General features: G+C 38.2%; 1 protein-coding gene across 2 annotated transcripts; it reads right to left on the minus strand.

The window, feature by feature from the left end:
• Positions 1 to 4319: 4319 nt before the first annotated feature.
• LOC307157345 (E3 ubiquitin/ISG15 ligase TRIM25-like) lies at positions 4320 to 23406 on the minus strand. 2 transcript variants are annotated; one of them, XR_013820938.1, is made up of 8 exons: positions 22760 to 23402; positions 16909 to 17004; positions 16589 to 16822; positions 16078 to 16237; positions 15877 to 15924; positions 12681 to 12805; positions 10684 to 10809; positions 4320 to 4373 (listed from the first exon to the last, which is right to left on the minus strand). XR_013820938.1 is itself a non-coding variant. In XM_079869232.1 (6 exons), the coding sequence occupies exons 1-6, from the start codon at positions 23330 to 23332 to the stop codon at positions 12273 to 12275; spliced, it is 1644 nt and encodes a 547-aa protein (XP_079725358.1). In that variant the 5' UTR covers positions 23333 to 23406; the 3' UTR covers positions 11379 to 12272. The 2 variants fall into 2 exon arrangements, 1 of the variants encoding a protein (XP_079725358.1); XM_079869232.1 differs by lacking the exons at positions 4320 to 4373; positions 10684 to 10809 and having other exon boundaries at positions 11379 to 12805; positions 22760 to 23406.
• Positions 23407 to 23525: the final 119 nt, after the last annotated feature.

Raw genomic sequence — 23525 nt, forward strand, 5'->3', positions numbered from 1 at the left:
AGGTTGAAGACAGGTGATGGAAAATGGACCGTAATGAAAGTTCCTATTCCTACAGCAGTGTCAACAAGTGAGTAGAATCTTTTCAGTGGGTGATGCAATTTTTTTTGCAGTTATGTTTATATTTTATGTATTGACTTTTATGTTTGCTTTTTTCACACAGGAACATGGGAGGAGTGGATGTGTCCAATGACCTCATTGGGTTCTACTCAGTGCTTCGAAAAACACGAAAGTCTCTTACATCTATAATACCACAGCTGTCTACTATGCTTCCCTTGATCTATTTTTATACTACCAGCCTCGATTACTGTCAGTATTAGCAGCAGTGGAAGTGTCAGAGACCCCCAATCTTTTAGCAACAAGCTTTCAAACCTAATGTGTTGACCCTTTTGACTGGCTTGAGTATTTTGTGGATAATGATGGAGCACTGCTGTGTGGCACTTTGCTCAGCTTTAGGTTGGTATAACAGCCATTTGAGCTTCCACCGCTTCTCGAAGGGCACCAACCGTTGTGTACGGTGGCTGCACAAAATAAGGAGGGTGGGATTTTCAGTGACCACCCACACCAAGGTATGCAGCCAACATTTCCAAGACAATGAAATCCTCACTAAGATTTCAGCAAGCAGAAAGATCTGTTCCATTGTTTTTCGAGTGGAATAACTACACTTTGTCACATCCAAAGGTTAATCAGTAGAGTTAAAGAGAATAAACTCTTTGATACCACTATCGCCAGGCTCTAATTATAAACAGGAGTCTTCTCAAAACATCAAGATAATATGTCCTTTTCTCAAGGAGAGGACACTTTAATCTAACACAGTAAAGTAAAGACTTTAACTTAAGAAATGGTCACTCAACTATAGGTTTCAATGACCCCTGTGACCATTCCTGTCAGGGCATCCTAGGAAAGCAGATGGATGTATTGACACTGTAACACTCCACTAGAATACTTAGTGGAGTTTTCACTATATAAAGGGAACAATTGTCCCGTTTCAGAAAGTAACAGTATGGAGGAGCAATAACAAACGTCAAGACAAATAGTTCAGCAGAAAACCCAAGTGTATTATACCATACAAAACAAACAACCAAAAAAATGTAATGTATACAATTAACAATTTCACAGCGTTACAATAGCGTGTGTGTGTGATAAATAATTCAGTCCAGCGCGCGGTGCGCTATGTACAAAGTCCAGATCAGTTTCACCGGTGGTATTGAGAATCTGTGAGCAGTATCTGGGTAGTTTCAGTTCAAAATATACAGATGTACTCCTCAAAGGGACGGTAGCATACACTTAAAAAAACAGCCAGCAAAAACAGGTAATCCGTGATCGATCGGGTCCTTTTTTATTGAATGAGATTCCAAATCTCTCTAACACCGGTAAGCCGGTTCCTTATAAGGTAAAACACGTCTAGTTTCTGTTTGGTGACGTGGTGCCACGTGCTGCAAGGTCACGAGAAAGATCTTGCAATGATGGGGTTTGAGGTCAAGGATACACACAGAAGGCCGAAATACAGCATCCAGGAGAAAGCAATTAAAACAAATGACTAAACATACAATTTTATTAGTCAATAGTATTATATAAAAGCTTCCCCTTATGTAGCCATGCTACAACACGTCCATAAACAAGTCCGTAATTAATTTATGGAAGCCGGGCTAAATGAGCAAGCACTGTTACTGCATTCTGACATTGAGCCAGACCCTCAGTCACCTCTCAGATATTTCATACAGACATTTAAAGAATACATGCAAGAACATTTTTGATAATCACACCACACGGCCACTACGGCCCAAATCACCTGGTCAAACCAACTTCCATACAGAAATAACAAAATAACCCAAACCATAAAAATAAAAACACAGAGACTAATGAAGTTATGAAACCCTGAGAAAAATATCCGTTCACGAAAGACAAAGAAGATAACCTAGTCACAAAAAACAACCGCGGTCAAGTGAGCCGTCATCAGGAAACGCTCGGTCAAGCCAGCCGCCGCCTAGATATTGATGCTCGTCTATTTGTGGAATTACGGTACGGAAACATGGAGGTGCCAAAAAGCTGAGAAAGACCTGTATTTCATCGGTTATTCATCGATTTGACACAACAACATGTGAAACCTATTACAAACTATTGAACTATTTTCAAAGATATTTTACTGTGGAGTTTTAGAGAAAAATAAAGGCAAAGTCTGTCAAAATACATTATTACATTGCTCATTTTTTTGGTATTTTGTACTGCAATTATTAAAATTCCTACAGAGTTGACATGCCATTTTCAATAGTTTCTTTTTCTGGATGACCATCACTCTGCCTTTATTTTTTCTCTAAAACTCCACAGTAAAACCCTTTGAAATTTGATGTGGACAAAGTCTGTCAAAATACATTATTGCATTACTCATTTCTTGCATTTTGTTCTGCAATTATTAAAATTCCTACAACAGGTCAGGAGGATCTGCTGCAAAAGTCTTTCTGCTCATCAGTGGGCAATATCCTGCAGAGACATTTGACCTCCCCATTCTTCATAGATGTTTAAGTCACATAATGAAGAATGCCAAGGATCTTTGCAAGAAACAGTACATTATATATATATATATATATATATATATATATATATATATATATATATATATATATATATATATATATATATGGTTACTTTATATTCAGTTTGAATTTAAATGTATGATTATAATAATCTTTGTTTTTGATTGCTTTCTTTGTAGAAGTCCCCAACACTACAAGCTGGCAATGCATATATTTGGCCTTCTTGCCTGTTGTACAACGCTGAGAGAGATGGATGAGGTGCTACATAGTTCAGCAGTCCTCTTTTGCAGTCCCTGCAATGGACCAAATGTTGCAAAGCACTGCAAACATCTCCAGTTGCTTTTGCAGCAAAGGCAGGCATTTGATCTGGATGAGGAAAACATCATTGCTGAAGACTACAAGGTATTAAATGTTAATATTAGAAAAACATCAGCACATGGCCTCACATTTGTAATGAATTTAGTATACTGTATAATAAAAACCAACCAGACCTGCTTGGTATTTTTGGTTAGTGCAGTGAACCTTCTGGATGAAAAATCTTATGGCTGCAGCAGAGTGGACAAAAGGGTTAAAGTTTGATTTCTGTATATGAACTGATAAACTAAACTCAACACCTCTTCAGGACATATGCATCTCAATTTAGGTCAGACAGGCAGAGCTGAGTGAGATTGGTGTTAAACAGAATAAATGATTAATAATGCATTTTGATATAAACATTTGAAATTTGTCTGACATATGAATATTGCTTTTCAGCATGATGTCGGTACCACACCCCTCATGACTAATTTCCGGGGAACAATAAATGGTGCATTGCTAGACCTTAATGGTAAATGCAACATTTATTATGCACCAACTTTCATTTCCAGTTTGGCCAAATATTTTCTGCCACATGCCACCCTTTGGTCTGGAATGATGCTAGGTAGGTTTAAGTCTTTGAGTTAAGACAACTAATTATTCAATATAGCATTTTTGTCAAGTTCTTTACAAGGTTTAAATGGTCTTAGGGGATCTAGGACGTCACGGGACAGGCCCTGTGTACCAGCAACTCAGTAAGGTCTACAACAAAGTTAGACAGTCAAAAAAACAGGTAAATTGCTGAAAGAAACATCTGAAATGTGTATCAAAGCCATAGCTTTATTTTTGGACTTAAATTGTGAACAGATAAGGTGTACCTTAAATTTTCAGAACTTCACTCAAGACAACCGTACGCAAGGCATAATGGAGAAGAGTCAATGGGACCTGAAGAAAATCCGTTCAAAAGACTGGATGACTTTGTGACCATCTACAAAAAGATGCATGATGCACTGCTCCTCGAGTATGCAGATGTGGAAAGATGCAGAAAGAAAGTATGCTACTTAACGTTAGTTCAGTGAAAGCACTTAACTTTGCAGTTTACCCTGATCCCAATTTAAAAACGATTGATTACAGATATATTGAAAATGTGCAATTATGTGGGTTTGTGTTTGACAAAATATATATTTTCCCAGTCATATAAAGTGGAAATGGAGGTGTGGAAGAAAAGCCGGAAGCGTAAAGGGGTGTACGTTTCACCATTAGTGATGGACCTGTCAATTAAGGTAATTATTAAAAGCTGTAATGATGCTGACATACACACACACATTATGATTTTAGGCACCTCTACATTCTAATTTTGTCTTGCATTCTTTTTAGAATACAAAATGACTGAAGTAACGGTCAGACAACAATAGCCTCAACAGATGTTGTTACAAAGTATTTTGTTTGCAGTCATGCTTAGTTAATTTCACCTCAAATCTTTTTTTTTTTTTTAACAGAAAAGAAGAGATAACTCACCACTCTCCACTCCATTACTTCATGGACAACCTGAAGTAATCCAAACACAGGTTAATTTAGTTAAACTCTTTAATAAAATATAATATTAATATAAGTATTATATGCATGCTTTATTATGGTAAAATTAGATATAGTCATTATATTGTTATATACACTCTTAAATGGCTTCATTCTTCCATATTTTACATTCAAGTTTTGCATTCAAGATCTATAGTACATTATTTTATAATTTGTGAAAATATGTAATAGAAAGGGCATTAATCTTTCCATTTTTATTAATAGAATTCACAAGACATAGTGGATGTGGATGGATCATCACATGTGACCATGACTGAACATCAGGAGGACACAAAGGGTACCAACAATGATCCTCCATCACAGGTGATGTTAATAAAATAAATGTATTGTCAGGACAGTGAGTAATTGTTTAGATGTGTGATGTAGAATACTCTAAAAGTTTATCACTTAAAAAAAAAAAAAAGAGATTTACCATTATAAATAGAATTCACAAGACATGGTCACATGTGATGCTCCATCCACATCCACTATGACGGAACATCAGGAGGACACAAAGGGTACCAACAATGACGCTCCATCACAGGTGATCTTAATAAAATAAATGTATTGTCAGCACAGTAAGTAATTGTTTCAGATATATGTAATGCAGAATCTTCTAAAAGTTTTTAAACTTAAAAAAGTTTATTTAAACTATAAACTTTTAGAAGAGACTTTTTACATCAAATTCATTATTGCAGGTTTGTGTGACAGTAAATCCAACATTACATCACAGCACATTAGCTGTTTATGTAACCGTAATTGTCAGATACATGCACACATCTAGAGTAAATAAATGTATTGTCTTCTTGACCTTCAGATAAAAGCCTTGTGGAAAAAAAAGGACACGGAAGTGGTAATTTCAGTGATTCCCTCTCAAATAAGAGGGAACAGCTATATAGTCCACCACAGTGACTTCCGGTCGCTTAAACCTCACAGATGGCTCAGAGGCGAGGTATGTAGGCCAAACAGTACAGCAGCATTATCATTAAAATACACTTAAAATGGACAAATGCAGTTACATTGAAAACAGTTGCAGTTATTTCTAATTAACTTAACACATTGATTTAATAACAGTGTTATGCTGCCCTAATATAAATAATATAAATCATTAAATATTTGTAAACTGGGAAAGTTTTAAGCAAATGCCAACAATTATAAAATTGGTCTAAGCCAGAATGAGCCATTACAAAATAATGTCACTTGTTTGTCTTTGTACCTAACCCTGAACATAGAAGAGATCGAATTTTTTGTTTGCCATCCTTGGAGGAACTTGAGCATGAAAGGGTTGTCCTTGCAGCCCGACTCAAGCTCTCAGTCCAAGCTAAAACAAATGTTTTATTTAAAATAGGCTTATGTAATGAATTCTGATGTTTCTCTCTGTTTGAATTTTAAACATGTTAGATCATCGAGTGTCTCATGCATCACGCTATTAATGAACTTTGTTTGGATAAAACCATATACATGATGAACCACTACACAGCCAATGTGATCCTCACTGGGGATAGAACAGAAGTAAGACGACAAAGTTTGTCAAAGGTACATCTTGTTTCTGTTTGGGAGAGGTTCAAATGGGGACGCGTTTCATAATAATTTAAATGTGAATAAATATTTAAGTCATTTATGTGATATATTATTGAAATCATTTTTATGTGCAACAGGTTAACTTTGATGATTACAAGGCTGTTGTATCGTTTGTTAATGTTGGAGAAATGCACTGGAAGTTTCTTGTTTGTTTATTTAACAATTTATATATTGATGTACATTCACATTGTTTCTGTTGTTGTGTATGTGTTAAATAATGTAATTTTTCTTGTGGTTACAGTACATCAATGCAGCAGAAAGCTGTGTCTATTTTATTGATCCAATGCCAAACTCTGCAGAGCAGTCGGATTCAGAACTCGCTGCCCATAAATTCTGGTACTTATGCAATTTCAGCTGTTATCCATAAACCGAGATGGAATGCACTATATGATTGTCTAAATTCCAGTGCAGGCATTAAAGGACTGTAGAGAGATGGGCAGAGTGTGCAGTAAAAGTTTAACAATAGAGACAATGGTCAAAACAGAGTTACAATTATTGAAACCCAGCCCTAAACACTGGATAGATACTGGTAGCAGTGGTAGCGACTGCACATAAAGTTCAGGAGGAGTCATTTAATCCAACCTATCACATTCCAACAGCATATAAACTCTTTCAGCATCCCCCCTATTCTACTCCTTGTGTAATCTTTAGGGCCAGCTAAAAAAAAATCTTCTTAAGTCTTTATTCTATTCAAGAACATTTGTAATCCACATTTTAGGTTGATATCTCAAATAAGCTTTCAGTAAGCTTTTGTTTGGGCACAGTATCAAACTTTCCACTAGATAACATATCCATGCTCCATTGGTGACCATACAGACTCTTCCATTTCTTCACACAATTTTCATACAATTTATGAAATGGACATCCTGTTCAGAAATGGTATGGGTAGTTGGCAGTAATTAAAAACTATACAATGTAAATTTATGAATAATTGTATAATTAACATTTATAATGTTACATCTTATTGTCACACAGTGAATACTTTAAAACCAGGACGATCCACCACCGAAAAAGAGACTGGGTGAATATTCAGTTCAAAGGAGCTGTTATGAAACACCCATTTCAACAGGATGGATTTAGCTGTGGTGTGATCGTCTTAATGGTACAATAATTATTTTAGTGAAATACTTGTATTCTGACAATGATATGAATCAATTAGCATTTCTATTTGGAGTCAGTATGTGCATAGCCTATCCCCATATTTGGTTAAGAGTATTTAAATGATTAGCCAACATATTTATCCAGTCTTTATTTCCTTTTTCTTTTTTCCCTTTTTTTTTTTTTTAGATGGCAAAGGCAGTCATGGAAGCATTTCCTCAATTGCCAAACATGGATTTTGGGACCTCTAAAAAAGACATGGTCCGGGAACGCAACGCTATTAGTAAACTTGGGGGAGTTGAAAATAGCTTTTGTGCAGAAAATCTGTTTGAATGAAAGTCTTTATTTTGCAAGTTAAGTGTTCTATTTGTCCCTCTCCAGATACAGTGTGACAGCTGTACAAGGTGGTTCCATGCACAGTGTGTGCAGATAAACACAATACAACTAGAAGAAGCAAAAAACACAGCCTGGGATCGCTGTTTGTGTGACAATTATTATTTTTTTTTTTATTATTATTATTATTTTTTTTTTTATAAACTTTCATAAGCACTTCTCATTTTTGTCTTTTTTGACTATTACAAATTGCACTTTTTCCAACTTGTCCAACTATATTAAACAATGAAATCCATTGAATATAATTACAATCACTGACCATAATAACCTCAACCATTTAAACTTTTCTTGTAACAACCTGTAGATATCGATATTGTAGACTGTTTTTGTATTTAATTTTATGGGCTTTCTGTAATTTCCTCAAACTCTACAGTAAATATTGATATGGACCAAAAATAAGTTTTTATTTTTTATTTTTCATTTTTCTCTAAAACTTGAAATTTGATGTGGACAGAGTGATGGTCATCCAGAAAAAGAAACTATTGAAAATGGCATGTCAACTCTGTAGGAATTTTAATAATGGCAATACAAAAAATGAGCAATGTAATAATGTATTTTGACAGACTTTGCCTTTATTTTTCTCTAAAACTCCACAGTAAAATATCTTTGAAAATAGTTCAATAGTTTGTAATAGGTTTCACATGTTGTTGTGTCAAATCGATGAATAACCGATGAAATACAGGTCTTTCTCAGCTTTTTGGCACCTCCATGTTTCCATACCGTAATTCCACAAATAGACGAGCATCAATATCTAGGCGGCGGCTGGCTTGACCGAGCGTTTCCTGATGATGGCTCACTTGACCGCGGTCAAAAAACAGCAGCGCGACCTGAGATAACAGTCACGTGATACGCGAGAGACAAACGAGAATCACACGTCACTATGTCAGGATGCACTCGCGAATATTCTGCTAAAACACACAATAACCCCCATTAAACTCGACTAATACCATAGAAACCACAACACAACACATCGTGATAGCCGACATACCTTAAAGCTTTCAATGAGCACTTGACGCAACTCCCAGGGCATGCCGCCGAGGCGGCTACAGCAATCACTTCAAAGATAAAAACACATACTCTAAACACTTTAAAACCACACAAAGCCGTGCATAACCTTCGTCACTTACCTCGACTATAGTGACACCGGTAACCAGAAGAGGGGCGGGTATGACAAAGCCTACATTCTAGGGTTTCCTGTGTACACACTTAAATACACCGGCCCTAATTACCTCATCCACCCATTCCCATATAAGGGTAACGAACGCAAAAAGGGAAAAGAAAATCCCCTACTACTACACAAAGTAGGCTAAACGTTAACATTGTGTGTCCAATTTTTCTGTAATTTAGAAAGCCCATTGACATGCATAACCTATGTGTCTTAATTTCACAAGTTTACACTTACAAATGATCAGAGAATAAATAGTTATGTGTATTTGGCGTGCTGTCCGGAGGGAAGGCTCCGAGCTCGGAAATTGGGGCCGAACCCAGAGTGTCCCTCCCTCTGATGACCCCCGTAGATGATTCCCCTATGGCTTGCCACTCTTATTTAACTGTTTTTCTATCCTCCTGTCAAAGTGCTCCTGCTCACTGATAAAAACATTTTTTTTTTTACATTAAATAAATTAAAAAGGACATCCATGGTGAATTTGATCTTTTCACTGTGGGTGTGTGCTGCTGCTGCCCACAATTGATGTCAGGTGAGAGTGGATTGCATCAATTTGCTCCTGATCTTCAAAGTACAACGGCACAAACACTTGTTGGTAGAACACTTTTGGAAAAAGTGTCAAGCCACTTTGATTTCTTTTGGCTGCTGATGATGGACTGTGCAGAGAAAATTGACAATTACATTAAAAACATGTCCATGTATGTCTAGAATAGATATCTAACTACTCTAGCTTTATCTAGCTAGTCGTTTATAAATAATAAATGTTGCATAATTGCTAAACAACAATAACTGTAGCAGATTATTTAAAGGTGCCCTAGAATGTGAAATTGAATTTATCTTGGCATAGTTAAATAACAAGAGTTCAGTACATGGACATGACATACAGTGAGTCTCAAACACCATAGTTTTCTCTTTCTTATTTAAATCTCGTTTTTGAAAAACACCCCTGAAAAACAGGCGAATCTCCACATAACACCGACTGTGACGCAACAGTTGGGATCATTAATATGTACGCCTCCAAAAATTTGCATATGCCAGCCCATGCTCAGTGCCAGGCGGAACTGCGCAGCCGAATCATCAGAAGTTCTGCAGGTGAAGAAACAAGCAGGAGGATCATAGGGAAAATGGCAGATCTATCTATAATCTATCTATAATCGGATACCGCTACAGTTTAATTCAAAGTTGTTAGTTGCTCTGCCCGTTTCACCACTGACTGTTTTTCTAACCTGGAACAATATCAAGCAACCAGGCTTCTCTCAGCGTCTCATACTGACGAAGGGGGCAATTTCAACTAACGTTATATTCCCGCAAGCGGTAAGTAGTGATTTTATTAACGATAATTTACACTGTGTTATCTAGATCCAGCGCGATATTGTTTTTTCCTCGAGAGACATCGTGGCTTGCAAACGAGCGAACGAAGCATGGCAGTTGCTCAGTGTTTGGATGTACAAATGAACACAACAATATATTTTTAGCTCCTTCATCCGAGCCTCTGGAGAACCAGTGGGTTATGTGAATTTCTGATGTGTAATTGTTCAAGTTCAGACAGATAATCTTTCTCTCAAAGTCGTTCAACACTGTTTATGCATCAGTAAATCGCGTTGCAGTGATAAGATCTTCATTCACGCGATCAACAGGCTGTCATCTGCTCAATGCTCATCATTGCAACCTTTTATGTGATGGGAATAGATCTAAATACTTAAAAAACTTCTCATGATTCGTTAATCCCGATAGCTGTAATAGTAAAAACGTATAAAAGCTGTAATAGTAAAAGTTTTCCAGATAGCTCTACATGTAATGCCAGATATTTCATATGCAAGCATGTCAGCCAATCACAGCAGTGGGCAACAACACTGAAGTCTCACAGCAGACACGCCCCTTCAAACAGAGTTTTCAAATCAATGGATGAAATCAGGCTAGGAAATATGCCTTTTATTTCTAAATTATAACAAATTTTGATCTAAAAAACATACTAACATTATAAGGGCACCCCAGGAAACATTATAAAATAATAAAATAATCCATTCTACGGCACCTTTAACATACCTCAATTCGTGTCGATGTACAGCCTCCCCCTACTGGACGCATCAGGAACAACAGAGGCGTAAATCTACCGGCTCCAGGTCTGCAGCCTCCCCCTACTCCATGTTATGAAGTGGACGTATCACAGCTCTATACCAGATATTACAGTATTAATATTCAAATAGCTACAAATGTGTTTAAAATAGTTAAAAATACATGTTAAAAACTGTGTATGAATTATTAAAGCAGAGATCAGGGAGTGGGCGATTTGACCAAAATCTTAATTCAAGATTGAAAGAATTCTAGTATGGTTCTCATCATGAAGAATATGACAGAAGGGTTTCTGTTGTTCCGTAAGAAGGTACTGGGAACATCTGTTCTTCATTATGTGGACATCTAGGTTAGGATGGGGAATGGTCTCCTATTCTCCCCAGTATAACACAGTATAAGGGGTCCTCTTGGCTGCAGATGTATCTGTGGTAAGCAAGCCAGAAACTGACCATATATGGACTTGTTATTCAATGGATGGTATTCTATGATGTAAGGCATGTACTCTTATTGGTTAATTCTGTGTAACTCCCTTCATATTCTTACTAATTATTCTCAGACAAAAGTGCCAATAAAATTGAGAGATAACTTTCTCCCTCAGCGCTGGGTCATTGTTAATTCAACTGCTAATTGAGAGGACTGGGATGAGGCGGATAGGGACAGCAAATCTTACAAAGATATAAGACATTTTAATTCAAACAACAATAACAATGACTCATAATGTAGATATTTTGGTTATTATAAAAATAAGAACAAGGAAGCAAATTACAAACAATAGGATAAATACAACAGATCAGAGGTTTCTTTAACATGTAGTAAGAAACACTGGCAGAGGTCATAATCCAGTGTGATTGGCTCATCTTTCAGGAAGGTCAAAGGTCATTGTATAGATCACATGGGTCAGGTTACAGTTTTCCTTCTTTCAAACTTCATATATTTCTGAGTTATTTAGATTTACCTGATGATGATTCGACTCAATCCTTGTTGTTGTTTTTATCTTATCTCAGTTTTGTCAGAGTCTCAGGTCTGTAAATTCAGTTCTGTTCAGGAGGAGTTTATTTAATGTAAACTGGATTAGAATAATTATGCTCATACTTTCACTGATCAAAGGATTACAGAATGATCAGATGATCTGGGTTTATATATTTTACATTTATTAATAACTAGACCTTTTATTTATCAATTTTAATGATTTTTTTTGTGATCATTTCAATTCAAAGGTAATTTTGATAGTCATATAAAAATGATTTATGTAACACTACAATAAGAACTGAACGACTGTGTAATAAATAAATAAAATATTTATTTATTTGTAATAAATCAAATAAAGTTTGAGAAAATACACACCTTCACTCATCGAAACTCAAACACATACTTGATCTTCCTGTCTATATGAGGATTCATTACACACATTTATTCTGACATGTTATTTCACTGACAGAAGTTCAGCTGTAGTATTAATGTAATGAAGAGAAAATAAGAGACTATAACATCTCACTGTTACTCATTTATCATGCAGCTCAAAGCATTATGGGTAGAATCTCTCTACAGTCTGTTCTGATTCATCAACACAGTTTCACTGATGCTTTATAACCAACATTAAACCCAGGATAGAGCGGTTGAGTGAATGTGGTCTGGACTGTGTGGATGAGGCTCATTGTGTCAGAGACACTGTAGAAGGACAGAGTTCCTGCACTGTGATCCACATACACTCCTATTCTCCTGCTGATGGGCTTTACAGGGAGTTTAGTCTCTATCTTATTGTGTCTGAATGAGTAACTGGAGGAAGAGCAGTCCAAACTCCAGGACTGAACATTAGATCCAAACCGACACTCATAACCATCTCCCTTCCTGCTGATGCTCTTATATGACACTGATATATACACATAACCACAAAACGCATCATCACTCCACTCAATCTCCCAGTAACAGCGTCCACACACACTCTCTCTACACAACACCTGCTCACACACATCAAATCTGTCTGGATGATCAGGATACGGCTGCTTTGGGAAAGTGTCAGTAATCACTCTGTTCTCCTCAGACAGACAGATGTATTCATTCACTGTGTTCAGATCCAGAGTGAACTGATGGGAATCTGATGGAGAGAAAACACATCAGAATCAGGAATTATGAATCTGTCTGATCTTTTATTATAGCTGAACTCTTCATGTTCAATATATCAGCAGGGTCTCAGTACAGTTTATCAGATATCCTGTGCAAATCATCATTTATCTTAAGGCTTAAGTTCAGATCTGACAAGTTAATTTAGGATTTTTCACAAGTTCGTATTACAGAAACAAATCTTTACTTGATTCTTATCCTAAATCAAGTGTGTGTGTGTGTGTGTGTGTGTGTGTTTGTGTGTGAGAGAGAGAGAGTGAGTGAGTGAGTGAGTGAGTGTTCAAATCTTGCTTTTTTAATATTAGTATGATAGTTGTGCTCTGTTCCACTTTGTAAAAGTGCAATATTTCTTTTATATAAAAGCCAGTAAAGACATTATGTTAATAAACATTTCTAATTTAATTGACAACGGCAAATACCTGAAACGTTTATACTTTTGAAATCTCCTGCTTGAACCTAATAAAAGTATTTTTAAAGTGCAGACCTTTTTGCATTTTCATATTTAAAATAACTCTCTTTTTATTTTTTATTTCTATTTCAATCTTTCTGCTCATCAAAAAATATCAGATGAAAAACACCTTCACACATTCCACATTTTTATTTTACGTTTTAAAATATATTCAAATAGAAAATGTTTCTTTAAAGTCATAGGGATATTTCACAATATTTCTGTTTTTACTGTATTTTGGATCAAATAAATCCAGCAGAAGAGACTTCTTTCATAAACATTAAACTTTTTTTACGTAGGTCTACGCTATAACCGAGGAAAGCATGTTGTATATGTCGTCCGTGAGAGGCTACTGCCTTTACTTTTTTTTTTTCTGGTTACCGTCTCCTCCTTCCCATAACAACATACCTTTCCTACATATATATTTTGATGTATATTACTATTATTATTAACTATATATCATGTAAAAAGCATGTCATTGAATGCCACATAACAGATTTGTCTGGATAGTTCAAATATCATTATCATTAGTTTCACAAGGATATGAAAAATGAAAAATATTCATGTGAATATAATAGATTATATTTATGAATGTTAAATAAACATTTTAGAAATTTGGCACTGAAATCATAATTACATAGATTATCATAAATTGCAGCCAATCAGCAAACAAGAAGCATTTATATTAATCTTTCCAATGGAAAACAAGAACAAGAAAAAATATATATATCAAAGTGTCTATATGCTAAACGCAGAAGTTGTTTTAACTGGAAGTTTAGCAGCTGCGCTACAGAAAGCTGAACGAAACACTGAAGTAAATAGTCTTTGCTATGGAAGTGAGACACCGTCTATTCTGTCATCACCATCATCATCATGTCCCATAAAACTCCTTAGGTGGTCGTTGGGGCATCACAGACATTCTACTGACTATTATAATCTGGCCACATTGGTGTAAACTGGCAGGTCGCACACTATCTACACTGGACGCTAAATCACTGACAGTAAAAGCACACAGTACCCATTATAATCAGTGACAGTGGATGCGCGGATGCTACTTTCTATTTCTGACGCGCTTGCGCTACTGACAACAGAAAAATGCATTTGGAACTTTTGTGTTGTGTAGAATGTAGTTAGAATGTTGCAGACGATTTCTTTTACAAGTAATTACCGAAAACCTTCAAATAATAGCCGAGTCTCAAATAGACAACGGTCTCTTTTACACGCCTGGTGTGGCTACAGGTTTGGATAAATAAAGGCCGGTCTCAAATAGAGGCCCGGTCTGTTTTTTAGTTTGGGGTTGTATTTAATCTTCTAAAACCCATCAGATCATCTGTTTAAGCCAGTTCTATGGAGAAGATTGCGCACGCAAGAGAGCCCTGTGCATCTGGGCGGAGCTGTTAGCGCAAGCAAGGCAGGCAGAGTTAGCAGAGGCCGGAGAGGGAGAAGTGGAGGAGTGCGACGAGGAGGAGGAATTCGCCAATGAACTTGTAGTTGAGGATCGCGGTGATGATGATAGTGATGAATAGGGTCCTTCTGTATCACATGATTGCAGTTGTTTTACAGGGTAGCCTTCATTCTTTCTTGTTAATGTGTTTCTGGCAGCTAGTTCATAGGCTCGATGGATATTACCGGTAACTTGTATTGTTCAGCCCATGGCTGTCACATCGTTTCGTTTTTTTATGCTGCCAATAATCTAAAGTGGGTCGCACACCGTACGAGAAGCGCAGCGTCGCGTCTATGACAACTCGAGGTATCGCACACCGGACGTGCACTTTGTCAGTTTATGGCCAGCAATATAGTTATGTTTAAGGATATTATGGAATTAAGATAATGTCTGTACTATGCTTTGATTGTACTGTACAATTAAATACAATCGTTGCAAACTAAAGTCTGCAGTCTGAATTCACTTTACCTCAGAGCGTCCGTTAACTGAATGAATTGAGAATAGCCGATCACCTGAAAATCCGATAACATCAGCAATTTTCATTCAAGCTGCTGATTTCTGTAAATGAGTGTAAAACTGAATGTACATTGGAGCACAGGGTGAAGTCAGTATATACATTAACGACGATTTGAGACAATGTACAATCATAGAGAATAATGTGTTCGAATTTTAAAGACGTGGCGCTGCGCTTCTCGTCTGGTGTGCGACCCCCTTTAGACATACGGAAATATAGTAGGCTAAATTTTACATTAACTGATTTGTTAAACACAAACACAGATTTGGTAACCTCCTGTCATGCTCATCTCAACACTAAATTAAATGCCTGTCTCATGTAGTCTCAAATAAAAGCCGGTGCAGTTCGGCGATTTGGGAAAATAAAAGCCCGGGCTATTATTTGAAGTTTTACAGTTTATTTATTATTTTTAAATTTCATCTAATAAATCTTCAAACAATCGCATCCCAAGAGCACCATAACACCCCCTTTTGAAGATATTGCTTCCAGCGCCCCCTGATGTTCTCCGAACGCCCCCGTTGAGAAACATTAATTTACATGATCAACTCTAAAACACTTGAGTCATGTTTTTTTCACCGTCTACAGGAAGAACATGAAGACACTCAGTGAGTTTTTCTGCTTGTTTTCTTAGTGACTTACATTGTAGGAAGTCGTTCCTGGTTCTGGGAACAATGTTGGTGAAAGTGACTGTGGAAATCAACAGACATGAAGAGTGTGATTATCATGTCAAGAGAAAATGATCCCTGCATCCGTTCCTAAGACATTTCTAATATGATCTTCTACATGATATGAGATGATGGAGGATCATTTCTGAGAGCTGATGAATCTCCAGGACTTTACCTCTGTCAGAGATCTTCTTCAGCTCCTCTTTGCAGAAATCCTCCAGTTTGTCTCTCAGCTGACGAACAGATTCTCTCACGACATCAAAAGAGGAGAGAGAACTGAAGGGATTGTCATTTACGTCTGTAGATTCAGGAGGAGCTGAGAGAGACTGGAAACTCTACAGAAAACAGAAATCAAAGCTCATCACCTCCACACTTCATCAATAACCTGCACTACTGTCAGATTTATGTGGTTCTTGTTGATATTTAGTAGAGAAACTGGCACCATCAAGTTGGTTTTCACAGATTTCATATTGTTGTTTCCTAAGGGATTCCAGAGCTGAACTGCATTTGTAAGCGCATCTCTTTCAATAGAAGAAGATCAGATGAGAGTCTGACCGATGATTATTTAATAACCGAACACACAGATCAACACTTCAGTCGACGGCTCATTCTGTTCTCATGAAATGTTTCTCTGTGAGTCTCTTGCTCAAGTCCACTATGACCCTGTTCTTCTAGATCTCTGTTACCTGCAGGAAATGGATGTGATCCTGTGTGTGTGAAAGCTGCTCCAGCTCAGCGTCTCTCCTCCTCAGATCATTGATCTCCTGCTCCAGTCGCTCCAGTCGTCCTTCAGCTCGACTCACTGCAGTCTTTTCCTGATCTCTGATCCGCTGTGTCGCCTCAGAGCGGCTTCTCTCAATGGAGCGGATGAGCTCAGTGAAGATCCTCTCACTGTCCTCCACTGCTGTCTGTGCAGAGCGCTGTTAGGACACACATCACAATCACACAGTGGCTTCAGTGAGTCCTGACTGAGACGTCTCAAACTTCTCTTCTTCTCCAGACTCACCTTATGAGACGCCACAGCCTCTCTCAGCTGCTGAAGATCTTTCTCTCTCTGCTGGATCCTCTGCTGGAACGACCTCTGCGTCTCCTTCAGCTGGTGCTAAAGGACAAACCAATGACAAGAGAAACATCACATTAATCATCAACAGATATGAATCCAGTATCAGAGAAGTGGTGAGATTGAGGGGTTAAAGGTCTTGCATGATAAGATTATAGGTTCATTCATTAATGCCAGGATTATTTCTTCATTGCCTAGCTTTATATGGATATTTTACCCAGAAATGTGTTTACAAAAAATTGTTTACTCATCCTCATGTCTTTCCAAACTTCTCTTGCAGAACACAAAAGAAGGTATTCTGAAGAATGTAATATAAGTATGAATGTAATCCATGGGATAGTAAAGTGTCCATTGTTTCCACACTTCAGAATCTCACTGGAAGTAGCAGGACATCCGGGTACTTTTTGCCTACTTTTTTATGAGTACTGTGTATTCAGACATATTTCTTGTCACATACTGTTTTTCACCTACTATACAGAAGGGAAGTATGTGATTTTCAACTAATCCTGTTAACATGAAATAAACCTGCTCCCGAGCAGGTTTAAGTTTGCGCACATGTTGCTATGACAGCAAGTCCAGGATGAGCGTTTAAGAACCAAACAATCCAGGATCATGCCAAATCGCCAACAATTAAATCCAGCTAAGTGAGTTAGCGACGTACGAAGAACGGACCCCAGGGCTACAAGATAAAACCACTTTTTTGGGGAAAAAATGTTTTTTATTTCAGTAAAACACAACAAACCCATGCCAAAGTCAGATAACTGACTTTTACCATCAACAGGCACCTCAGCCGGGCACCTTTGGTAGAGGTTTGTAGAAATTGAATGGGAGGGTCCTTTGAAAAAAAAAAAAATCACAGATTTTTCATACTTAGTATGTATAAGTATACTATTTTGATCCCGTGAGGGAAATTTGGTCTCTGCATTTATCCCAATCCGTGAATTAGTGAAACACACTCAGCACACAGTGAACACACAGTGAGGTGAAGCACACACTAATCTCGGCGCAGTGAGCTGCCTGCAACAACAGCGGCGCTCGGGGAGCAGTGAGGGGTTAGGTGCCTTGCTCAAGGGCACTTCAGTCGCTTTTTACTGGTCGGGGTTCGAACCGGCAACCCTTTGGTTACAAATTTGAAGTGCTAGCCAGTAGGCCACGGCCTACTAGAGCAAGATAAAACAAAAAAATATTTTTTTTCATCACTTTATCATGGTGTGCATGTGAAAGGGTTAATGATTGTGCACCCATCAGCCTGTATATGGTGGTGTTGAGTGAAGATTGGGTGATAGATGTGGAAAGCCAGTGCAGGCCTGAGCGGCGGTCATATTTTGTACCGCCATGCGGTACATCTAGTTTTATATATTTTACAAAAGCACAATGTTTTGATTTGATTGTAAGTGGACACATACAAAAGTAGAAATATCAAATATATTCTTATAAATATAAATATATTCAAATATATTCTTGTTTCATATTTCTTTTTTCTTTATGACCATAAATGACGGAGAAATTTAAGTTTATTGTGCTACTATGTGAAGAAAATCCAGCAAAACGCACCGGCGCGTTTGTCGACCTCAGAGGGTTAAAGGAGACATATCATGCTTTTAAATCGTTCCTTTTTACATATAAATCATACATTTGTGGTCTATATAAAGCGGAACTGCAATGCTTGGGTCTGAATTCCTCATTATTATAGCTCCAGAGGCCCCTTTTCTGATGTGCGTCTGAGAGCAACTCGTTTTGGTGCGGTCTCTTTAAATACAATTGAGAAACTTCATACCCCGCCCCCTCTCCAGGTTGCAGAGGTGATGCTCCACCCCGTTCGGCCATTTTTGTAGTTTGATAGCAGAGATACGATTATCTAGCTGCACAGAAACTTTTTATTCACACGTTATTAACAAAATGTAAACAACGGAAGACTTGTCCAGCCAGCCTTACATGTTCAAGCCAGAGTCGGACCCGGAGCGAGATGAAAATGAAGACGACGAACCTGCAGAACAACGTCTTCATGTGGATGTATCGCAATGGTGTGTTACTGTATTTAAACTTTGGTCTTCCGACCTTTTACCACCGTGTCGATTTATTTTGATTAATATATGCGAGGGAGAGAGAGCAAGACAGCGTCTAGTTTGGAGACGGAAAGTCTTGTTTACACTTTCGCCTGGCTCCGAAGAGAGTGAGTGCGCGCGTGACCGGGTCTCTCTCTCTCTGCTCGTTCTTTCAGTTAAACATGCGCCCTGTCACAAGCGCCGCAGTTCATCTACATTAGACGGTGTAATGAAGCGTGTGGGTTACTACATCCAACAACCGAACATTTTAACTCACCCTCTCGTAACTTCTGCATCCTTTAGCGGCTTGGACTACAAAATTGCAGCGAGAAATAAAAATGGCGGATTGCTCGAAGTGTTGGGCTGGAAGTCAATGTCCTTATTTGGCAGTTCCGCTGCAAACACTGTGACGTAATAGTTCAAAAAACGTCATAGAGAACAGAAAAATCGGAACAGGTTGAAAAATATGACCAAAACAGAATATAAAGATATAAATGAAGCACCTGAAGAGAATAATTTAAACTTTTATGTACTTCTAAACACTCCAAATATACAACTAAATGCATTTAAGGGCTAAAAAAGTGGATTTAGCATGATATGTCCCCTTTAAAGACATTCCTTAAATTCCTTAAGATGCTTATAATACTAATCCATCACAAAGTTAGCGAAATGTAATGTAAATTAACAAATGGGGGACAAAGATTGGAGTTTATAGAGACTAAACATGCCACATATATGATTTTGGTAAACCATAGTATGCAACAAAGTCTGAAACATTAATCCCAATAGTTTACAAGAATACAAAGGCCAAACCACATAAAAAGAAAACCATTAGATGGGAAAATTAGACACATGTTTACACATTAACAGGATTTATTTATCTTCCTCAGTAAGAATTAAGTGAGTGTCACAGCCCTCTGCAAATTCCTTTTTGGGGTCGTAAAAAGGTCTTATCAATCTTGATCCTGAAACAGGACACCGGGTTCTGCCAGTGTGTTAGCTTCATTTGGGATGTTAGTTTTGGGGGAAGTTTCATAAACCTTTGTTGGGAGAGTGAGTTTGCTGGATTATTCATTAAAAAATGAATAATTTGTGTGTCTGATTGGTCCAGATGCTACATCAGTGTCACTGTTTCTGAACTCCCTGAAACTCCTCCATTGTAGTCTTGAGTTTTCTTCTGGGAACGAACATGTCACAATATTCCTCAAACGACGAATTCCTTCCCAAGGCATACACTAAATAAAGGGGGTGAGGCCTGGTTGAGTTAGATAGTAGTGTGTTTTTGTCATGTCCAAGAGACAGTTTTTACCACCCCGAAACTAAACCCCTTTTATGACTTTCCTAATGCAGACTAACTTGATGGTAAAAAATGTATCCTTTTAATGCTATTCCTCAGCAGTATACAACCACAATCTTTTTGTTGTGTTCTCACCATTTTTAGGACAATTGCTTTCTGAACCGTGCAGTTCGATGCAGGTCAGATGTTATAAATGAAGTTACAAATGTAGGTTCAGAAGGAGCCTAATCATTCAGTCCTGTCAATCAGCATTATGAGCATATATAAGCAGCTGTCATTGCGCCATCCCAGCAACAATTCTTCCAGCATTCCTCCACTTCTCCATCGCCGGCTCTATTTCTCTAATTCTTCCTCTACATAGTACCATTATTGGGGGGCTGAGCTCAAGCCGAGCCTTGGCTTTTACCCTCTGTTGAGGACAGTAAGCCAAGTTCATTGACTATTAATTATTAAAGTGTAAGTTGCAGGTTAAATTTTTCACGAAGATAATGCAATGCGTTTATTAAACATAAAGATAAGAACCGCCCACCATTGTTTTTTATACCAAAATGCTGATATAATATAAAAAGTTGGCACTTTTAACCGCTCCCGCTCCCTTCCACTAGATGGGGCGTGGCGTCATAAGAGGAACGCACTAGTAGAGTTACCAGATAAGAACCGCCCACCATTGTTTTTTATACCAAAATGCTGAGATAATATAAAAAGTTGGCACTTTTAACAGTGGTTTTAACCGCTCCCGCTCCCTTCCACTAGATGGGGCGTGGCGTCATAAGAGGAACGCACTAGTAGAGTTACCAGATAAGAACCGCCCACCATTGTTTTTTATACCAAAATGCTGAGATAATATAAAAAGTTGGCACTTTTAACAGTGGTTTTAACCGCTCCCGCTCCCTTCCACTAGATGGGGCGTGGCGTCATAAGAGGAACGCACTAGTAGAGTTACCAGATAAGAACCGCCCACCATTGTTTTTTATACCAAAATGCTGAGATAATATAAAAAGTTGGCACTTTTAACAGTGGTTTTAACCGCTCCCGCTCCCTTCCACTAGATGGGGCGTGGCGTCATAAGAGGAACGCACTAGTAGAGTTACCGTACGCTCGCAGCTATAGATGCCTTACATAACTTCAGAAAAGTTGGTTGTATGTTTTATTTGATAAAAAAAAAAATATGGATAAAATAACTCCATTGTAAACATACTCGTGTGTGCTGACTTCAAGGGGACCGTGATCCTGCCTGAAATGAGAAAAAGCTATTCGCAAAACAAACGGGTTCAGACACGTCAGATCAGCCGGTCGCAGGTCGAGCTGTTGCACTAAACTCCAGAACGCGTTCACCTCACGGCAGCACATACTCTCCACTGCTGATTCAACTGGGCGGCATAGCCCACACAAACACAGTGATGGGGACATCGATCTCTCTTTTTCTTTTCTGACAATAAACATCGCTAATTAAATCGTGAGAAATTGATAACGCGTGGATTGAGGAAGGGTATTACATGACGTTTGAGGCGTCGATGAGACTAGCAATTGCGCCTGTGCAGTGTGTGCATCTCTAACGTTGCAGGCTTGCAGCTCTGATTTGGACTGACTTACTGTAAGTAAATAATGTCTTCAGTCGTTGTCCCTCCTTGCTATTCTACATGACGGCAATATTTTGAAAAGACTTGCTTGTTCCGTTATATTATCCGGGTTAAGTTTGCACCAGGCTAGACTAGCTCTAATGTAGCTAACGTTACTCACCAGGACACCTGGCCAACCCTCCACTCATTCTCCTCACACCAAGCATTAATAACTCTTTGAGTGCCATGGCTGCCCTCTCTCACGCCTGACCGGTTAAAAATTGTAGGGCTGTGGTCCATAAAGAATTTGATGGTTTCCCACGTCCTCAGTCGTTCTCCAAATAGCCATAATACAGAAAGAATCTAGCAGAGTATGGGTTGCGAGTGCCTCTTATGACGTCATCACCCAGTAACTGAAAAAACACGCTACCTTTGAAAAAACCCCAATAAATGTTATTTTAACACATTTTAAGACAGAAATAATTAAATATATACATATAGAGCACTTTAATTTACACATTAATTGGCTGTGGTGGTTAACCTGCAACTTACACTTTAAGACTGGGTGGAAAGGTGAACTCGAAAAATGACAGTTGTAAGAGAGGTATAAAATAAAAAATCACTACTGTGAAACAGTAGTGTAGTTACAGTAGTGTTTGCAGCGTCTCCGCAAGAGATACTCGTCGTTTACGGTAAGCCGTGTTACATTTCTAACACTCTAAGCATTAGACCATTCACAACAGACTGAGACTGGCTGACCAATCAGAGCAGACTGTGGTTTAAAAAAACTGAAACTAAAAAACAGACTTTAAGTTATGTTAATGTATTCTAGTAGACCCCATAAACAACATTATGAACCTGTAAATGAGCATAATGCGACTCTTTTAAGTTCATACCTGTTTCTCTGTCCTTTGTGCTGCAGCTGATATAGTGTCGTGTTTTTTATGTTCATCCATCACACACAGCAAACATATACACTTCTGATCAGTGCGGCAGAAAACCTCGAGGATCTTGTCGTGTTTCTGGCAGATCATCTCCTGCAGTCGTCCAGTGGCATCAGTCACGTTATGTGGCTTACGGGAGTGAAATTCCTCATGACGGTCGAGATGAGTTTGACAGTAAGACTCCAGACACACCAGACAGGACTTGACGGCTTTGTGTTTTCTTCCAGTACAGACGTCACACTGCACATCTCCAGCTCCAGCGTAACAGTCAGCAGCAAGTTTAGTCTTCTTCAGTTTCTCCACCATTTCAGCCAGAATGGTGTTTTTAGCTAAAGCAGGTCTTGGCCTGAAGGTCTGTCTGCACTGAGGACAGCTGTAGACTCTCTTCTCATCCTCCTGATCCCAGCAGTCTGTAATACAGATCTTACAGTAACTGTGTCCACAGGGAATGGCAACTGGATCCTTCAGGAGATCCAGACACACTGAACACATGAACTCATTCTGAGAAATTCTGGCTTCTGCCATTTTACTGCATGAACACAGGCACAAACACACAACAGCTCAACTACACTTCAGTTTCACTTTCCCTGGAATCATGTGATTCCTGTTTCCTGGTTCTGTGTTTGAGTGACGTGTGCAAAACAGGCGTGTCTGTAAATCATTACCTCATTCCTGATCCTGAAGAGCTTCATTGCTGCTAAGTGTTTAGTTTTCATGT

The sequence above is a fragment of the Squalius cephalus genome (assembly GCF_949319135.1).
Source record: "Squalius cephalus genome assembly, chromosome: 4".
NCBI lineage: Eukaryota > Metazoa > Chordata > Actinopteri > Cypriniformes > Leuciscidae > Squalius > Squalius cephalus.